Consider the following 16,043-nt stretch of genomic DNA (forward strand, 5'->3'; position numbering starts at 1 on the left):
TCCTTCATTAGTAACTTGAAATATAACACATTAACCAAAGTATATCATTAGTCGTGTTCTGATGTCTTTCTGAGAGTTTTCTACTGGCCTGTTTACTTAGGGTGACCATATTTTGATTTCCAGAAATGAAGACCTTTGGCCCGGCCAATTTTACTCCAAGTTCACCCAACTTGAGGTTCACTCATAAGTGCCTATATCACTTAATATATTTAAAGTGTGCCTCCTCTGTCTCGATAGAAAAATTCAATTTTATATATTAGAAAAATATTGCTATATGGCAATATATTTTTAGATTTTTAAAAAATATTCATCAAAAATAAAAAATTGAGAATTTTTTTTTTTTTTTTTTATATATATTTAGAAATTGAAAAAATATGGCATAAAAATTGCCTGTTCGCTAGCTAGAAGCCAGGGAGAGTCCGCACAACTCAAAATCCACCTCTCTGATTACCTGGCCAGCACCCTCCCTCTAAGAGATCCCTCCTGACTCGGGAATCTCACAAGCTGATTGGCTGTGCAGTACGTATTATTTATATTATTTAGACATTATTTTATGTATGACATTCATATTCTAACTATTTTCTTTACATGTTTCAAACTGGTTTTAATATTCTAATGATATGCATTCATAGGGTTTTATTTACACTTATAGATATTACATATACACAAAAAAATAAGTTAAAAATGGGGCGAGGGGTTACACTACTTCACTTTAGTTATACACATCATAGGATTTACCTGTTTCTAATTAGTAATCTGTGAAATCTTCCAGTTTTTAAAAAAAAAAAAAACATTACCCTACTTTTCCCATTTTTGTTGCCTGTCGCATCGTTTTTGGAATGTGTTGTGCAGCACGCATCCCTCATACATTCTCTATGATGCAAATACTGTACTCATGAAGGTCACGGGGGTGCTGGAGCCTATTCCAACTGTGGCCAACAGGGTACACGATGAAATTCACATTCGCATCAAAGGACAATTTAAACACGTTTAGTTAACCTAGCATGCATTATTTTAAAATGGTGGTAGCAGCCTGACCAAGAAATTGATCATTTCTACTACAGCATTTCCTAACAAATATACTCTATGTATTCCAATGAATAAAATACTGTGCCATCTGATGGGAACTGATAATGCTTCTGCCGTTTCAACAGTGACTTGAAATGACACTGTTATGTCCAGTGGTGAAAGTGGGCCAGAACGGTCAGGAACGCAGTTCCGGTATAAGATTCAGGGCCGGAACGCTGTTCCGGTATACGGTGCTTCAGCAGGGCCGAAAACCAAAAGTGGTTTTTGCCATGTGGCAAAATGTTTTTGCCATGTGGCAATTTTTTTTTTGGCATGTGGCAAAATGTTTTTGCCATGTGGCAATTTTTTTTGCCATGTGGCAAAATGTTTTTGCCATGTGGCAAAACGTTTTTGCCAGGTGGCAAAATGTTTTTGCCATGTAGCAAAATGGATTTTGCCATGTGGCATTTATTTGGGGTATGTGGCAAAATGCATTTTGGTTTGTGGGGGGGTATATGGCATTTTTGGGGGTATATGGATGTTTTGCAGGCCATACAAGTCCATGCCATTGACGGCTATGCAAGTCCAAATTGTATTTTCATTTTAAATGGCAGAAAAACATGTGTGGCTGTGTTTTTTGACCCTACACTTTACAAGTCTTTCTATCCGTGGATCCCTCTCACAGAAAGAATGTTAATAATGTAAATGCCATCTTGAGGATTTATTGTCATAATAAACAAATACAGTACTTATGTACTGTATGTTGAATGTATATATTCGTCCGAGTTTTATTCATTTTTTTCTTAATGCATTGCCAAAATGTATATGATCGGGAAAAATTATCAGGAATGATTGGAATTGAATCGGGAGCAAAAAAAAAAGCAATCGGATCGGGAAATATCGGGATCGGCAGATACTCAAACTAAAACGATCGGGATCGGATCAGGAGAAAAAAAACATGATTGGAACAACCCTATTATGAACACATTCTTGGGGTTAAATTTCTTATTTTTAAGTGCTAAAAATAGTCACTTGTCCTGTAAAGGTTTAATGGATAATATCAAGTGAATTCAACTTTCATGCTCAAATTGCAACCATGCCTAATGTGATGTATTGATGTAATTATTCAGTCACACCACTGGGGGAAATGCTATGTCTAGAATAGAAACACCTGTGTCTTTAATAAAAGAAACCAGTACGGAACTGCATCCTTGGTTGGTCGGTTGTCCTTGGTGCACTGCAAAATAGCATATTGATGCTAACAAAGCAATATGGTCATTATAGTCCTTGACACCCATATGAATGAATATCAAGGACACTCCAGCTTCCATCAACTGTCAAACATTTTATGTTTTTGGCCTTCTATTTCCAGCTTTCATAGTTAACATGGATGTTTGACTTTCAGCAACTGTACACGAGACACTTATTTGTTAGCATCTGCTTGGTTAAATTAAAATGATATTGGTCATAATATAGCCAGACCGTCTACTGTGTGACTCCTCTTTTGTTATCACTGGTACACTTCTATACTGGTTAAAATAAAAAAATATTTAAAAAATCATTTGCCTTTGGAATTTTCCAACCACTCTTTTATTCAAATGTGTCACATTTTGGATAGTATTCAGAATACCTAGTTAAAATGTAACATTTGGTTCCAACCCACCTTTCGTTCTCTTCCTCATTTTAAACTTCCCTATAAGGATACATTTCCCACCCAAATGACGATGTAAATTTTCAGTGGTGTCACTGACGCAGGTTCCACACATGTGCAGACATGCACTCCCTGTGGAGAAAGCTGAAAGGTAGGAAGGGGTGGAACCTTGTAAGGCCTGACATACCTACGTGAAGTGGAACCTGAGCTCAAAGTGGGCGGGGAATCTCAGTAGACATACACACATTATCGGTGCAGGAAAAGAATTAAACACCTTCACTTAAAGTTCAGAGGTGAGCTGCATTTGAAGAAGAACTTCAAGAATGCCGAGTTTAGGAGGAAAGAAAAAGGACAATTTGTCCAGATTTGAAAGATTCATTGAGGACTTGCCACAGGTGAGGAACATTTTGTGTGTTTTGACAAGAAAGATCATGTTAAGCAGCAACTTGTTCAAAGTGTAATCATGCCGCAACTGTGAAGGCAGACTTTGGTTCTGTTTGTGGAAAGAGCTGTAACTTTAACAACTTCCTCATTTTAGCAAATACTCAAAAAAGTTTAAATTCTCTGCTCTGGTTCTTCTTTAACAGCATGGGCCACTGTTGGTTAACAGTTCAGAGGTTCATTGTTCATATATTAGCTCCAGCCTTCCTATGAAGAATTTTTCTCTTGCTTACTATATCTAAATTTTCACTGGATACTCTAATTTTTACCCAGATTCTAAAAATATGCATGCCAGATTCATTGGAAATCTCAAATTGTCCTTTAGTGTGAAATGGATATGTCTTTCAGAATCTTGCGACTGGTTGGTGACCAGTCCAGTGTACACTGTATTGCCTCCCACTTAAAGTCCTCAGGAATACATTTCAGTTTACCAAGACCCAAATGAAGAAAAGTACTTTTTTTGGAAAGTGAAATGATAGGTTGCGATGTGATTTCAGCTGAGCAATGAGATGCAGCTGAGCATCATGAATAAGGTGAAGACTGGCGAACTGTCCATCGACGACGCTCTGGACTTGGCCAGGAAGGATCGGGACCAGTTGACTAAATCACATAATGTCCCTGAAGAGGTCAGAACATTCCAACAGACTGTTGTAGATGATTTGCTCTGATCGGAAACACTTGAAAATTATACAGTGATAGTATCTGGCATTTTGTCATTTATTGATCCCTTTGTAATGTACTCAGTATTTATTATGCTGCGACTGTCATCACAGGAACAGTTTCCTTCACAGTGCAACTTCAGTGTACACAAGCACGGACGCTACAGGTGGAAGAAGCGGGTTATTCAGGTAACAATGTACTGTAACTAGGCTACCTACAAGAGCTTAATCATTTTATCAATTTATTTTCTTTGAGCCAGATGGATTTCAACACCAAAATGCTGTGCACCATCGAGAAAGGCATCATCAAACGACAACTTCCCTTCGCTATAATCAAGAGTTGTGATGACGGAGTCGGTTCCAGATTCTCTATCTCATTCAAAGGCCACCATGATTACGAGCTAGAAGCCACTTCATTAGACGACAAGCACAAGGTTGAATCACATCGGACAAGTCATTTTTTGCTTACACTTTTGCTCTCCTTCTATAATCATCTGTGTATATTTTCCCTAGATAATGCAGCTTGTAAACCAGATCATTTACAGGAACATCTACAGTCATGCTGAGGAAGGCAGTGCAGGGACACTCCGGAAGCCGCAAGCATCACAAACACTCCGAGAAGGTGTCCTGATGCTGCACAGAGGCGGACTGGCATCATTCAAATGGGTCAAGTATGAATATGCTCTTCTGGGTCATTCACTTTACTTCAGCCTGAAATTCAGGTTAGTTCCAGAATGAAGGCAGACTGGGCAGATCCAATGGGTTGTGCAGTGCAGTTAAGCTTATAGTGATAGGCCCCTTAGGCAGTGGCGGTTGTAGGATTTATCTGAAACGGGGGGCCAAGGAGGGGTCACAAGTAAGCAAGTAAGTGTCGCTGCCATCTTTATTCAGTGTTTGTTTATCCTGATCCAGATTATCCTGCATGTGGCAGTAAAACCAGTAACCTGTAAAGTTTGTAACAATTTGGATTTAATCATACTGTGTGCAAGTATGCAGGAAATACTCAGTTTACGCGATTTTGACTTTATGACGGCAGACTTTCGTCCGCCATTTTGTCTCCAGTGTTATTTTTTTTCGTGTTGCATAAACAGTAACTTATTATACCTCACAGTATCTTATTTTTTACTTTCCTTTATTATTATGAAGTGTTCTGTCCTTGCTCAACATGAAGTTGTTCACCTTTGCAGACATCAAATAAGGCAATTGTGTTTTTTGAAGCTTTTTACTTCATTTTGGCCATTTGTAAATCTGTAACACACATATGTACACTTAAGGCTGAGTTATGCATCTGTGGCAGACCTGCACCGTCAACGCAGACCCGATTTACGACCCTCTGCCATAGCCTGACGTGCAGCTCCACAAAATTCTGACTAGGCATCATGTCAACGCGTGGTGACGTACCACAAATGGACTGTGATTGGTCCGCTCAGACTGTTGTTTCCAGTTAAGCGCGAAATCACCGCCATTTACAAACATTCTTGCGCTAACGAGCACATCTTTAATTGTCGCCTGTGCCGCAACATTTGTATGATCAACATTTGTTGTACAATGTTGATGACCTGAAGATCCACATTCAAGCGTTCCATCTCCGTTGGCATTGTTTCGTAACCGGAAGAAAACTAGAGGAGGTCGACAAGAGTCCCCCAAAACCGTACAAACACAACGTCACACCCTTTTAGTGGCTTGGCAGTAAATTACAGAGCAACGCATTCCCGTGCCGCAGAACTATCAAATGCTTATTGACACCATAGTCGCTACGCCGTCACCGCAAAGCAGAAGCATAACTCAGGCTTTTTGTTCAAAACGACACACATTTTAACAATAAAACACTTGACACAAAACAAAATGTGTTCAAACGTCCATCTAGTCTGATCTATTTGCAAATTTAGTAGTTCAAATTAGCCTAATTTGCCTGACAAAAGTCAGCTAGCTGCAAATGCTAAGATATTTGCAATTCTCATAGCAAATCCCTAACCACAAACTGTAGCTGTGAACTTAATTGCAAATGCATACACAAACATGTATTAGCTGAAACAACTTACAGCCTTATGTGGGCCATACCAGAGCGCCGCTGTCCTCGATCCATGTCAGACGAGAGCCTGCTCCTCAGTCATAATGCGACAGTCCAGTCAGACCCAACGCTGCCACAAGAGGGTGGTGTATCCTCCTTCATTAAACAAAATACAATACTTCTCAACTTTAATTGTCATTTTGTGGTACTTAAAGGGTTATTTCAGTTTACGTCTCCAGCGTAGGGACAGAACTCGTCGTAACCCAGGGACTACCTCTAAATGAAACAATAATTCTAATCACTTTTTTGAAAAGCCTTTTTAAACCCAAAAATCAACATTAATATTTAACATACTCTAGAATAGGCCTGAACGATATAAAAAAAAAAAAACTATTAATGTGATTTTTTTTAGGGGTTTGTGATACATTGCGATATTGTATTGTCATATCAAAACTAAAAACATTTTCACCAAATAACAAATAGCTCTGTCTGTCTGAGATGGGCCTGAACGATATTGGAAAAAATTAACATTGTGACATATATTGCCAAGGCTCCACACTTACTTTTTGCACTGGTACGCCTAATTTTTTTCTTAAGGCACAACTGTAGGCGCACCCACATTTTTCATTGCATCACCTTTAACGCCCCACTTTTAATCATTCTCCATAACATTCATATAATTATTTAATTCATTCATCTTCTGAACCTCTTATCCTCACGAGTGTCATGGGGGTGCTGGAGCCTATCACAGCTAACTCAGGCAGAAGGTGGGGTACAACCTGAACTCGACGGGCACGTATAGACACACAACCATTCACGCACACACTCACACGTACAGACAATTTGGAGTGTTCAATCAGCATACCATGCATGTTTTTTTGGGATGTGGTAGAAACCCGGACAAACCCATGCATACCGCCTTCATAATGTGAACTATTTTAAACAAGAATTTAAAAAAAATTCTTGTCTGTATTAAATGCTTCATTGAGTGAGTCCACTCAGTTTTACTCACGCTTTGAAGCTCACGCTACTGGGAATAGCCTCCCGCTTGAAGGAATTCGGCTTCCCAGCCAAGTCGCAGAAATCACGCCAGCCAATACGGTAGGCGTCCCACCGGTGCAGCCCCCACAAGCTGGCCGGAAAGCCAAACCCCGCGTGTCCACTCCAGCGTTAACCCTTTGTACTCCATTTTGAACGTTTTAAAGAAAGCTCACCGAGGACAATTTGACAATTTATTCGGATCGACAGAGATCAAAACGGCAAACAGAAACACTCAAGGCAAGGTCACCCTATCGTACGTAAAGAAAAGCTCCCGAGAAAAATGACAACGATTAGTTAAACATTCAGTCTTTTGAAAGCTCTCGCGGGGCGGGCCTTGGGCAGGAAGAAGGGTGTGAAGAAGGAAGAAGGGTGTGTTTGGGATTATTGTCTGTTTGTGGATTGGACATGAGGATTCGGGCGTTACTGTTGTCCGGGCAACGAGGATGTGGATTCTGCCACCTCAGCGTCAAAGGGGTTCTTGGAGTCTTATCAGTTGTGTTGTCAGTTGGATATCGGGCGTTCTCCGATGCTACTTGTTTTAGGACAGAACACCCTGCTCTTTGTCCTGGAGTGCCCGGGAGAACTGATTGCGAGAGTTGGTGCGTCAGTCTTACTCATGACGCACACGTTGGGCTTCTTTGATAAGATGGCGTTGTGTATCTTTTATGCCCTATATTCTGCTTTTCATTAAACTATTATTTTATATTAGGTGTGTTAGAGTAATACAAACAGACCTACAGTAAATATGAAAAACGATACAATTCCCTGATTTATTATATTACGTGTGTTAGAGTAATGCAAACAGTTAGACGGTGCCTACGAGAAAAGGTACCATCTCCTTCAAGGTTAACGATGATTAACACATTTGTGCCTTTGATCGCAGAGCTACCAAGTCTTCTCTGGCCAGATCGAAGCTACAAACCTGCCAATCATCGTTAACTTTAAGTACCAAACGCCAGCTGGACTGGTGACTGAGAAAAACAGTTTGGTTGCACTGCTTAGCAGGAGGAAGAAAGAGGCTGTGGCACTGTACGAGCATAAAGCAGAAAAACAAGTTTGCGTGTTAAAAAAAATAGATGTATCGCACGTCCATGCGATGTTGGTACAATGCAATGATGGTGTTCAAACAATATATCTTTCTGACTTACTCTTAAAACAACATCTTATTCTCTCTCACTTCAGAAAAGAAGGATTCACCAATTGGCATGATTTGTGCTAAAATGGGAACAGGGGCACTTCAGGGACAATTCAAATTAGAGGTTGGGCCAGTGCCCTTAGGACTTCAGAAAATCAGTCTATGTGTGTGAATACTCTATAATTCTAGCTGTCACATGATAAAACGCACAATGTTCTTTACTGTCGTTCCAGATATGAGGTCCAGCTGCACTCTGGTCAGCTGACCTTGTCACCCTTTAATCGAAGACGCGGCGCTGAAGGCGAGCTGGTGTCCTCGATGCCCGTAAGTATTGTGATCCATCTGTCGGATGGCGACACCAGTGTCAAGAAACCTCACAGTACCGATACCTTCACCCTTGTCACACGCAAAAACGAATACCAGTGAGTGAAGCACGCTATGTCAACATGATGTTGACAACGCAACAAAACATTCGTAATTTATATCATTAAAGCAGTATAAACGATAAGGACTTTAAGGCTTCATTATTGATTACAGCTTTCGAGTGCTCCCATCATGTCAGCCAACGGAGCGGGATGCCTGGGTCCAGGCGATTGACAAGTTGTGTTCGGACTGGAAAAGGAAGTCCAAGGATGAACGCATGTTTGCGGGCAGCGAAAGCCTCCGACATCTAAGCATAGCTGAAGATATAGGAGAGGACAACAATAACTCAGATGTAGAGACTGCTGGCGAGGATGTTTGCCAAGACCCAAATTCGGTTGGTGACACAAGGCAATGTTCTCCCTCGACAGTTCCTGATGTTGAGACGCAGACAACACTTGATCCTACCCAATCCCATCTGGGCCCTCAGTCTTCTAGCACTGAGACTCCCAACAATCTAGGAGACTCGTTAGGGGACAAAGTTCCTGACACTAAGTCAATCCCCCCGCCTCCACCTTTACCTTTCACATTCAAGATCCGTCCAAGAAAGATCCACACCAAGGCATTCCATTGGGACCTAGTTACCCCCGCAAAGGTACCATGTTGGAATTGTTATGTTATGGTGTGTTACACAGAAGGATGATTTCTGTAATGATATAATCTCCCCTATTTTTTTCCTCTACAGATTGAGAAATCATTTTGGGGGAAAATAAGCCAGCAAAGAGTTGAAGTCGACACAAAACGTTTGTACATGCAATTCTCAGTTAAGAATCTAGGGTCTTTCGGAACACTGGAGCCCAGCAGTACACAACACATCATGCTCAACCAGAAGATTGCACACAACTTCAGTAAGTAGCTACACATAATAGAGTTGAAACTTGATGTTTGCTCAAACTATATTTAAAAGACTTGTACTGTATACGTTTTTTTTCATCAGATGACCCTAATATTTCAATAGACATTAAATAAATATGTTTTTGGGAAATTCGTCTAACATCGTTCTCAATGGTTAAGCCTAGATTTTCCCATTTTAAAAGCCAGTTGTCAGCCCGTAAAATTTGTTGTTTGACTCTGTATTTATTATTCATATTTATGTCCCACCCACCACCAATCAGCCAATTCAGTTCTGTGGTTACATCCAGGTTGCCAGAGCTCAGTAATCTGTAGGCTACTTATACTAAGGCTGCTACAAAATATACCACTAGAGCTAAAAAAAAACAACTAGTTATGTTACTGGTCATGACATATCAGAAATAAGACAATGTATGGATTTGGAGATGCCTTGAATCAATGGAGACAACTGAAAACAAAGACAAGATTGACGACAAAATCTACGTTGCACAAGTTCTCCTCAACAGGTGATGTACTTTTGAGTTTTCTATTCAATAGTGCCTCTACTTTCGAACGTCTTTACATACAGAATTTTCAACTTAAGACACACCTCAACGGTAAAATATTGCTTCTTGTTACAAAAGAAGTTTCAGGATAAGAAATGCAAAAAAGTATGGGTGGTACTCGTAGCTTCCAGGGTTTACTAAACGTAACATACTTATAAGTGGTCTGCCATTTACTATTGCCAAGAATTCCTGGCATCCAATTGGCTAAGACGGACCTCTACTGTATGTGTGTGGTTGTATCGCAGCATCCTCTTCATTCGCACCTTGTGTTCCGACAGTTTTATATGAGTGTACTAACTTATATTCTTCACTGTATTCCTTTTTTTGTTTGTTTTTTTAAAAAATATATATTTAAACAACTCAGATTTTATGTTTATTGTGCAATAATCTGTAACATGTGTTTGTTACATGTTTTGATTATAAGGGATTAATGTCTGAATTTTGAGGGGCTTGGAATGGATTAGTGCATTTACATGAAAAACGAAAAACTTATAGAATTTTCATGTTATGAAACTACTTCTAGAACCAATTAATTTCGTAAGTAGCACAGGTGAAGTTTGACATTTGTGGCAGTTTGGACAAAACATGTTGATGACCCCGAAACGCAGTGTCAGCAATATAATTAAATAACAAGATATATGCTCGGATAGTAGCTTAGCCCATGCTTGTACATACAGGCATCCCAGCTGTGTGTGTGTGTGTGTGTGTGCGTGCGTGCGTTTTTCTGTCTTACCTCGTGGAAAAGTAGACGTCGCATCCTTTTTGACTGAATATTCCAGCCAGGTTTTTTTTTGTTGTTGTTTCCCATCATTTCGGAGGGGAAATCTAAATCAGGCTACTTAGGATAGAATTGCTTTTGGCCAAGATCGTTGTCCATTTTTAGTGGGGCAAGCTGAAATTCCACTCACTATTTTGGCGGTGCTATCTGGCGTTTAATGGTCCACATCTTCAATCTTTGGTTCTCGCTCAGTAGTTGTTGTTGCTTTTGAAACATTAGGTTTGAAAAAATTACATTATATCCATCTTGCATGGCCTCAGGTGGTTTTGGGTAAGCAAAGCCAATGTCTCTAAGGTGCTAGTCACATAATCGGTTTGAAAAAATCATTTTGACCCATTATCAAAAATATATTTTTTTGTTCATTTCATTCATTTTTGTTTTATTGCTTTACAACTTTTATAGACAACATTTTACAAGCAAAGTCTTAATTTTAAATTCATATATAGGAAAGTCAATTACATGCAATGACATTTTCGGTCAAAAGGGGGAGCTATGCCTCCGCTCTCTCCTTAATTCCTGCATATTGTAAGGAGAGGTACCACTGTATTACAATGTATCATAAAAGTGAGTACACCCCTCGCATTTCTGCCGATATTTAAGTATATCTTTTCATGGGTCAACACTGACAAAATGACACTTTGACACAATGAAAAGTAGTCTGTGTGCAGCTGATGAGACGGGCGGGACGGTACACAAGAAAGCCCGCCCGTCTCATTGGACCATACGACATGGTTCCAGTAATCCATGTGCTTTGTTGACATGGCTTCAGCAAACTGTTTGCGGGCTTTCTTGTGCACCGTTTTCAGAAGAGGCTTCCTCCTGGGGTAACAGACATGCACACCAATTTGATGTAGAGTGCTGCGTATGGTCTGAGCACTAACAGGTTGACCCCCCTCTTCAATCTCTGCAGCAATGCTGACAGCACTCCTGTAACGAGTCACATGACATTTTGGAGGGAAAATGGCAAGCAGTACTCAATTTGGACATTTAGGAATGTACGTAGTTTCTAAGGAGGTGTACTCTCTTTTGTTGCCAGGGGTTGAGGTATTAATGCCTATATTTTGAGTTATTTTGAGGAGAAAATAAATTAACTCTATTATATAAGCTGCACACAGACTACTTTTCATTGTGTCAAAGTGTCATTTTGCCAGTGTTGTCCCATGAAAAGATATACTTAAATAGCTGCAGAAATGTGAGGGGTGTACTCACTTTTGTGATACACTGTAGTTTCGTGTATAGTAAACTGACAATTGGAATATGAACAAAGTTGGCATCCTTGTGCTTCGTTTTTTAGCTTGCGGGTCTTTGGACCTGGTTAGTTAGCGGCTTTATATGTTGGTAGCTAAAATTAAAATGGATTGAAGATTAAAATATTTTTTAAAAATGAATGAAAATATTAGTATTTCTTTGCTTGTGTACTTATCCATTATGTTTAGAAAAATAGTTCAGAAATTACTCCTCCCTCTCCCGTCATGTCATGACGGTAGAAACGAACCCCGAGCTTGAATCTCAGCTCTTATCGTTATACTTCTTTAAAAAAGATTGTTTAATGGAGCGTGCAAAAGTCAAGAGTATTGACTTTTTAGGCTGGGGGGCACAATATGTTGATGATTTGTGTTTGGGCCACATTTTGGCTAAGACATTTTCTCTTTATTATTCAATCAAAAAATAAGTTGCTTCAAAAAAAATATAGATTTTCAAAAAGAAAATCAGTTCAATTAAAAAAAAAAAAAAAAAATTAAATCATAGAAAAAGTTTTTGAATGCGAAAAAATATTTGAGATTGAAAAATTTGGATTTGAACACTTAATTTTTATTTGAAAAAGTTTTCTTTGATTGAAGCAATCCTTTTTGTGTTTGGGCCATATTATGATTAGGACATTTGTGTCTAAATCATTCAATCCCCCAAAAACTTGCTTCAATCAAAAAAAAAAAAAAAAAAAAAAAAAAAAATCATCTTTAAAAATATTTTTCTTTCTCTTATATGTGTGTGTGTGTATATATATATATATATATATATATATATAATACAGTGCCTTGCAAAAGTATTCGGCCCCCTTGAATCTTGCAACCTTTCGCCACATTTCAGGCTTCAAACATAAAGATATGAAATTTAATTTTTTTGTCAAGAATCAACAACAAGTGGGACACAATCGTGAAATGGAACAACATTTATTGGATAATTTAAACTTTTTTAACAAATGAAAAACTGAAAAGTGGGGCGTGCAATATTATTCGGCCCCTTTACTTTCAGTGCAGCAAACTCACTCCAGAAGTTCAGTGAGGATCTCTGAATGATCCAATGTTGTCCTAAATGACCGATGATGATAAATAGAATCCACCTGTGTGTACTCAAGTCTCCGTATAAATGCACCTGCTCTGTGATAGTCTCAGGGTTCTGTTTAAAGTGCAGAGAGCATTATGAAAACCAAGGAACACACCAGGCAGGGCCGAGATACTGTTGTGGAGAAGTTTAAAGCCGGATTTGGATACAAAAAGATTTCCCAAGCTTTAACATCTCAAGGAGCACTGTGCAAGCCATCATACTGAAATGGAAGGAGCATCAGACCATTGCAAATCTACCAAGACCCGGCCGTCCTTCCAAACTTTCTTCTCAAACAAGGAGAAAACTGATCAGAGATGCAGCCAAGAGGCCCATGATCACTCTGGATGAACTGCTGAGATCTACAGCTGAGGTGGGAGATTCTGTCCATAGGACAACAATCAGTCGTACACTGCACAAATCTGGCCTTTATGGAAGAGTGGCAAGAAGAAAGCCATTTCTCAAAGATATCCATAAAAAGTCTCGTTTAAAGTTTGCCACAAGCCACCTGGGGGATACACAAAACATGTGGAAGAAGGTGCTCTGGTCAGATGAAACCAAAATTGAACTTTTTGGCCACAATGCAAAACGATATGTTTGGCGTAAAAGCAACACAGCTCATCACCCTGAACACACCATCCCCACTGTCAAACATGGTGGTGGCAGCATCATGGTTTGGGCCTGCTTTTCTTCAGCAGGAACAGGGAAGATGGTTAAAATTGACGGGAAGATGGATGCAGCCAAATACAGGAACATTCTGGAAGAAAACCTGTTGGTATCTGCACAAGACCTGAGACTGGGACGGAAATTTATCTTCTAACAGGACAATGATCCAAAACATAAAGCCAAATCTACAATGGAATGGTTCAAAAATAAACGTATCCAGGTGTTAGAATGGCCAAGTCAAAGTCCAGACCTGAATCCAATCGAGAATCTGTGGAAAGAGCTGAAGACTGCTGTTCACAAACACTCTCCATCCAACCTCACTGAGCTCGAGCTGTGTTGCAAGGAAGAATGGGCAAGAATGTCAGTCTCTCGATGTGCAAAACTGATAGAAACATACCCCAAGCGACTTGCAGCTGTAATTGGAGCAAAAGGTGGCGCTACAAAATATTAACGCAAGGGGGCCGAATAATATTGCACGCCCCACATTTCAGTTTTTTATTTGTTAAAAAAGTTTAAATTATCCAATAAATTTTGTTCCACTTCACGATTGTGTCCCACTTGTTGTTGATTCTTGACAAAAAATTAAAATTTTATATCTTTATGTTTGAAGCCTGAAATGTGGCGAAAGGTTGCAAGGTTCAAGGGGGCCGAATACTTTTGCAAGGCACTGTGTATATATATATATATATATATATATATATATATATATATATGCAAAGCAAATGACTGTCTAAGGTGCTGGAAAAATAATTTCGACCAATTATAAAAATGTTTTTTTTTTTTAAATCTCATTCATTTTTGTTGCAGTTTTATTCCTTTACAACTTTTATACTAGTATATATATCGGAAAGTCAATTACATGCAATGACATTTTTGTGGCCACCAGGGGGGCCCTGCCCCCCTTAATATCCGCTTATGGTCTTCAGGTATCTTTGAAATTGCACCCAAAATTATGTACAACCTGTACACATGTACAGTAAAGGTACACAGTTCTAGCATGCTAGGTATGGTAAAATCTTTGAAAAGCCTGCATCTTCACCTAGGTTTGCTTTCCTGTCATTGGAAGACAACCTAAGGGTTAGGGTTAGGGTTAAGGGTAAGGGTGATATTATTATTCGTATTTTTTGATGCAGCGTAACGGCACAGTCTGTCATAAATATGAATGGCTGTTCTGAAAGCTGGAAATCGCCCTTGGATGTGGGATTGCAGATTGCAGTATGTGAACATAGCTAAATAAAGTATAACTGCTCAAACTTGAGTGTTTATAGCTACTATTTCTCCCCTTGGCCTGCAGGGTGCAGTGTGTCACCAGTGTTATCACCAGGTGTAAAGCTCGCCAGAAGTGGGCCATATTGTTTTTGTCTTCAAAAGCTTTTCACTTCTGATTAACTGAAGGTACGTTACTTGTATATTTCAAGAGTGCAACTAGGGAAAAACATTTCACAAGCTTCCGCTCACCAAGTCCTCCAAGTGGCACGGGCACTGGGAGCCAGCAGTGGGTGGCGGGTTGTTAAAAGGAATCAGCATGAATGTGCAGGCTGGCAACATAATTAGAGTCCACATGCTTATGAAATATGGATACAGAATGTGCTAGATAGCTTTGATTCCTTGTAAGACTACAGAATGCTCAGCTTTTTTTGGGCAAAAACCAGGAAATGCTGCTCTAGGTAATCCACCTCAGCCATATGATCACTTATTAGAGCGATACATATATACTGCATATATTTTTTTTTAGATGAAAATTAATTAAAACAAAATGAAAGAAAACAATAGTTTCGTTATTTGAACATGTAAAAAACAGTTGTTGATAACGGCGTTATTTTTGTTAATAGTGAGTAATCTAATTACTTTTCCCATCTTTGAAACGCCGTTACCGTTACTGAGAATGTGAAGGCGGGCGTTACTACAATTTGGTTGAATGACGAGCGAGATGTCTGAAGCCCCTGTCACACACATATCCCGGTAAATTCCCATGTAAGGTTACGCAGGATTTATTCGCGTCAGGCATGGAGAGATATCCTAGGAATGACACGGGTTGGAAACTTTCACAGACTCGTCCCGTGTTGCCCACTCGGCGCTTTCTGTGCGGGGAGAGATGCTGGCGCGATTTTATAACCCAGACATTACGTCATTTTTGGTCGGCATCGGCTGTCAAATTGGTCAGATCATGTTTTGTTACACAGCTGGTTGTGGGAGCGTTCCCGACCTCGTAACTACAGCCAATGCAAGCTCATCAAGACTGTATTTAAGCCCAAGTGATCCAAGAGAAGGGTGTCAAGATATTAACTTGCTGGGTGCCATTCAACACCTTGTACTCTCGAAATTCGTGCATTTGCTAGCTTGTTCTTCTGCCGCCTTTGTTTTGAAATCTCCTACGTTGTGTTGGTATTTGAGTGTATTTGTTTTGTTGTCTTATCGGCTCCCTGCTTATCGCTTTGGTTAGTATTATTGATCCGTGTCAACTCACTGTCACGAACCCATTGTGTTATTTCCCTTTTTCCACAATCGCAAGTA

At 39.6% G+C, this 16,043-nt stretch overlaps 1 protein-coding gene across 2 annotated transcripts in view; it reads left to right on the plus strand.

The window, feature by feature from the left end:
• Window positions 1-2,886: 2,886 nt before the first annotated feature.
• Window positions 2,887-16,043, plus strand: part of LOC130912069 (formin-H) — a 66,440-nt gene continuing 53,283 nt past the window's right edge. For both annotated transcript variants that reach the window (XM_057829864.1, XM_057829865.1), the window contains exons 1-8: window positions 2,887-3,054; window positions 3,598-3,726; window positions 3,874-3,948; window positions 4,020-4,193; window positions 4,273-4,430; window positions 8,180-8,368; window positions 8,484-8,961; window positions 9,052-9,214. In XM_057829864.1, the coding sequence (XP_057685847.1) occupies window positions 2,983-3,054; window positions 3,598-3,726; window positions 3,874-3,948; window positions 4,020-4,193; window positions 4,273-4,430; window positions 8,180-8,368; window positions 8,484-8,961; window positions 9,052-9,214 (1,438 nt within the window). In that variant the 5' untranslated portion in view covers window positions 2,887-2,982. The remainder of the gene's footprint in view (window positions 3,055-3,597; window positions 3,727-3,873; window positions 3,949-4,019; window positions 4,194-4,272; window positions 4,431-8,179; window positions 8,369-8,483; window positions 8,962-9,051; window positions 9,215-16,043) is intronic.

Source organism: Corythoichthys intestinalis, chromosome 2 (assembly GCF_030265065.1).
Source record: "Corythoichthys intestinalis isolate RoL2023-P3 chromosome 2, ASM3026506v1, whole genome shotgun sequence".
NCBI classification, from domain to species: Eukaryota; Metazoa; Chordata; class Actinopteri; order Syngnathiformes; family Syngnathidae; genus Corythoichthys; species Corythoichthys intestinalis.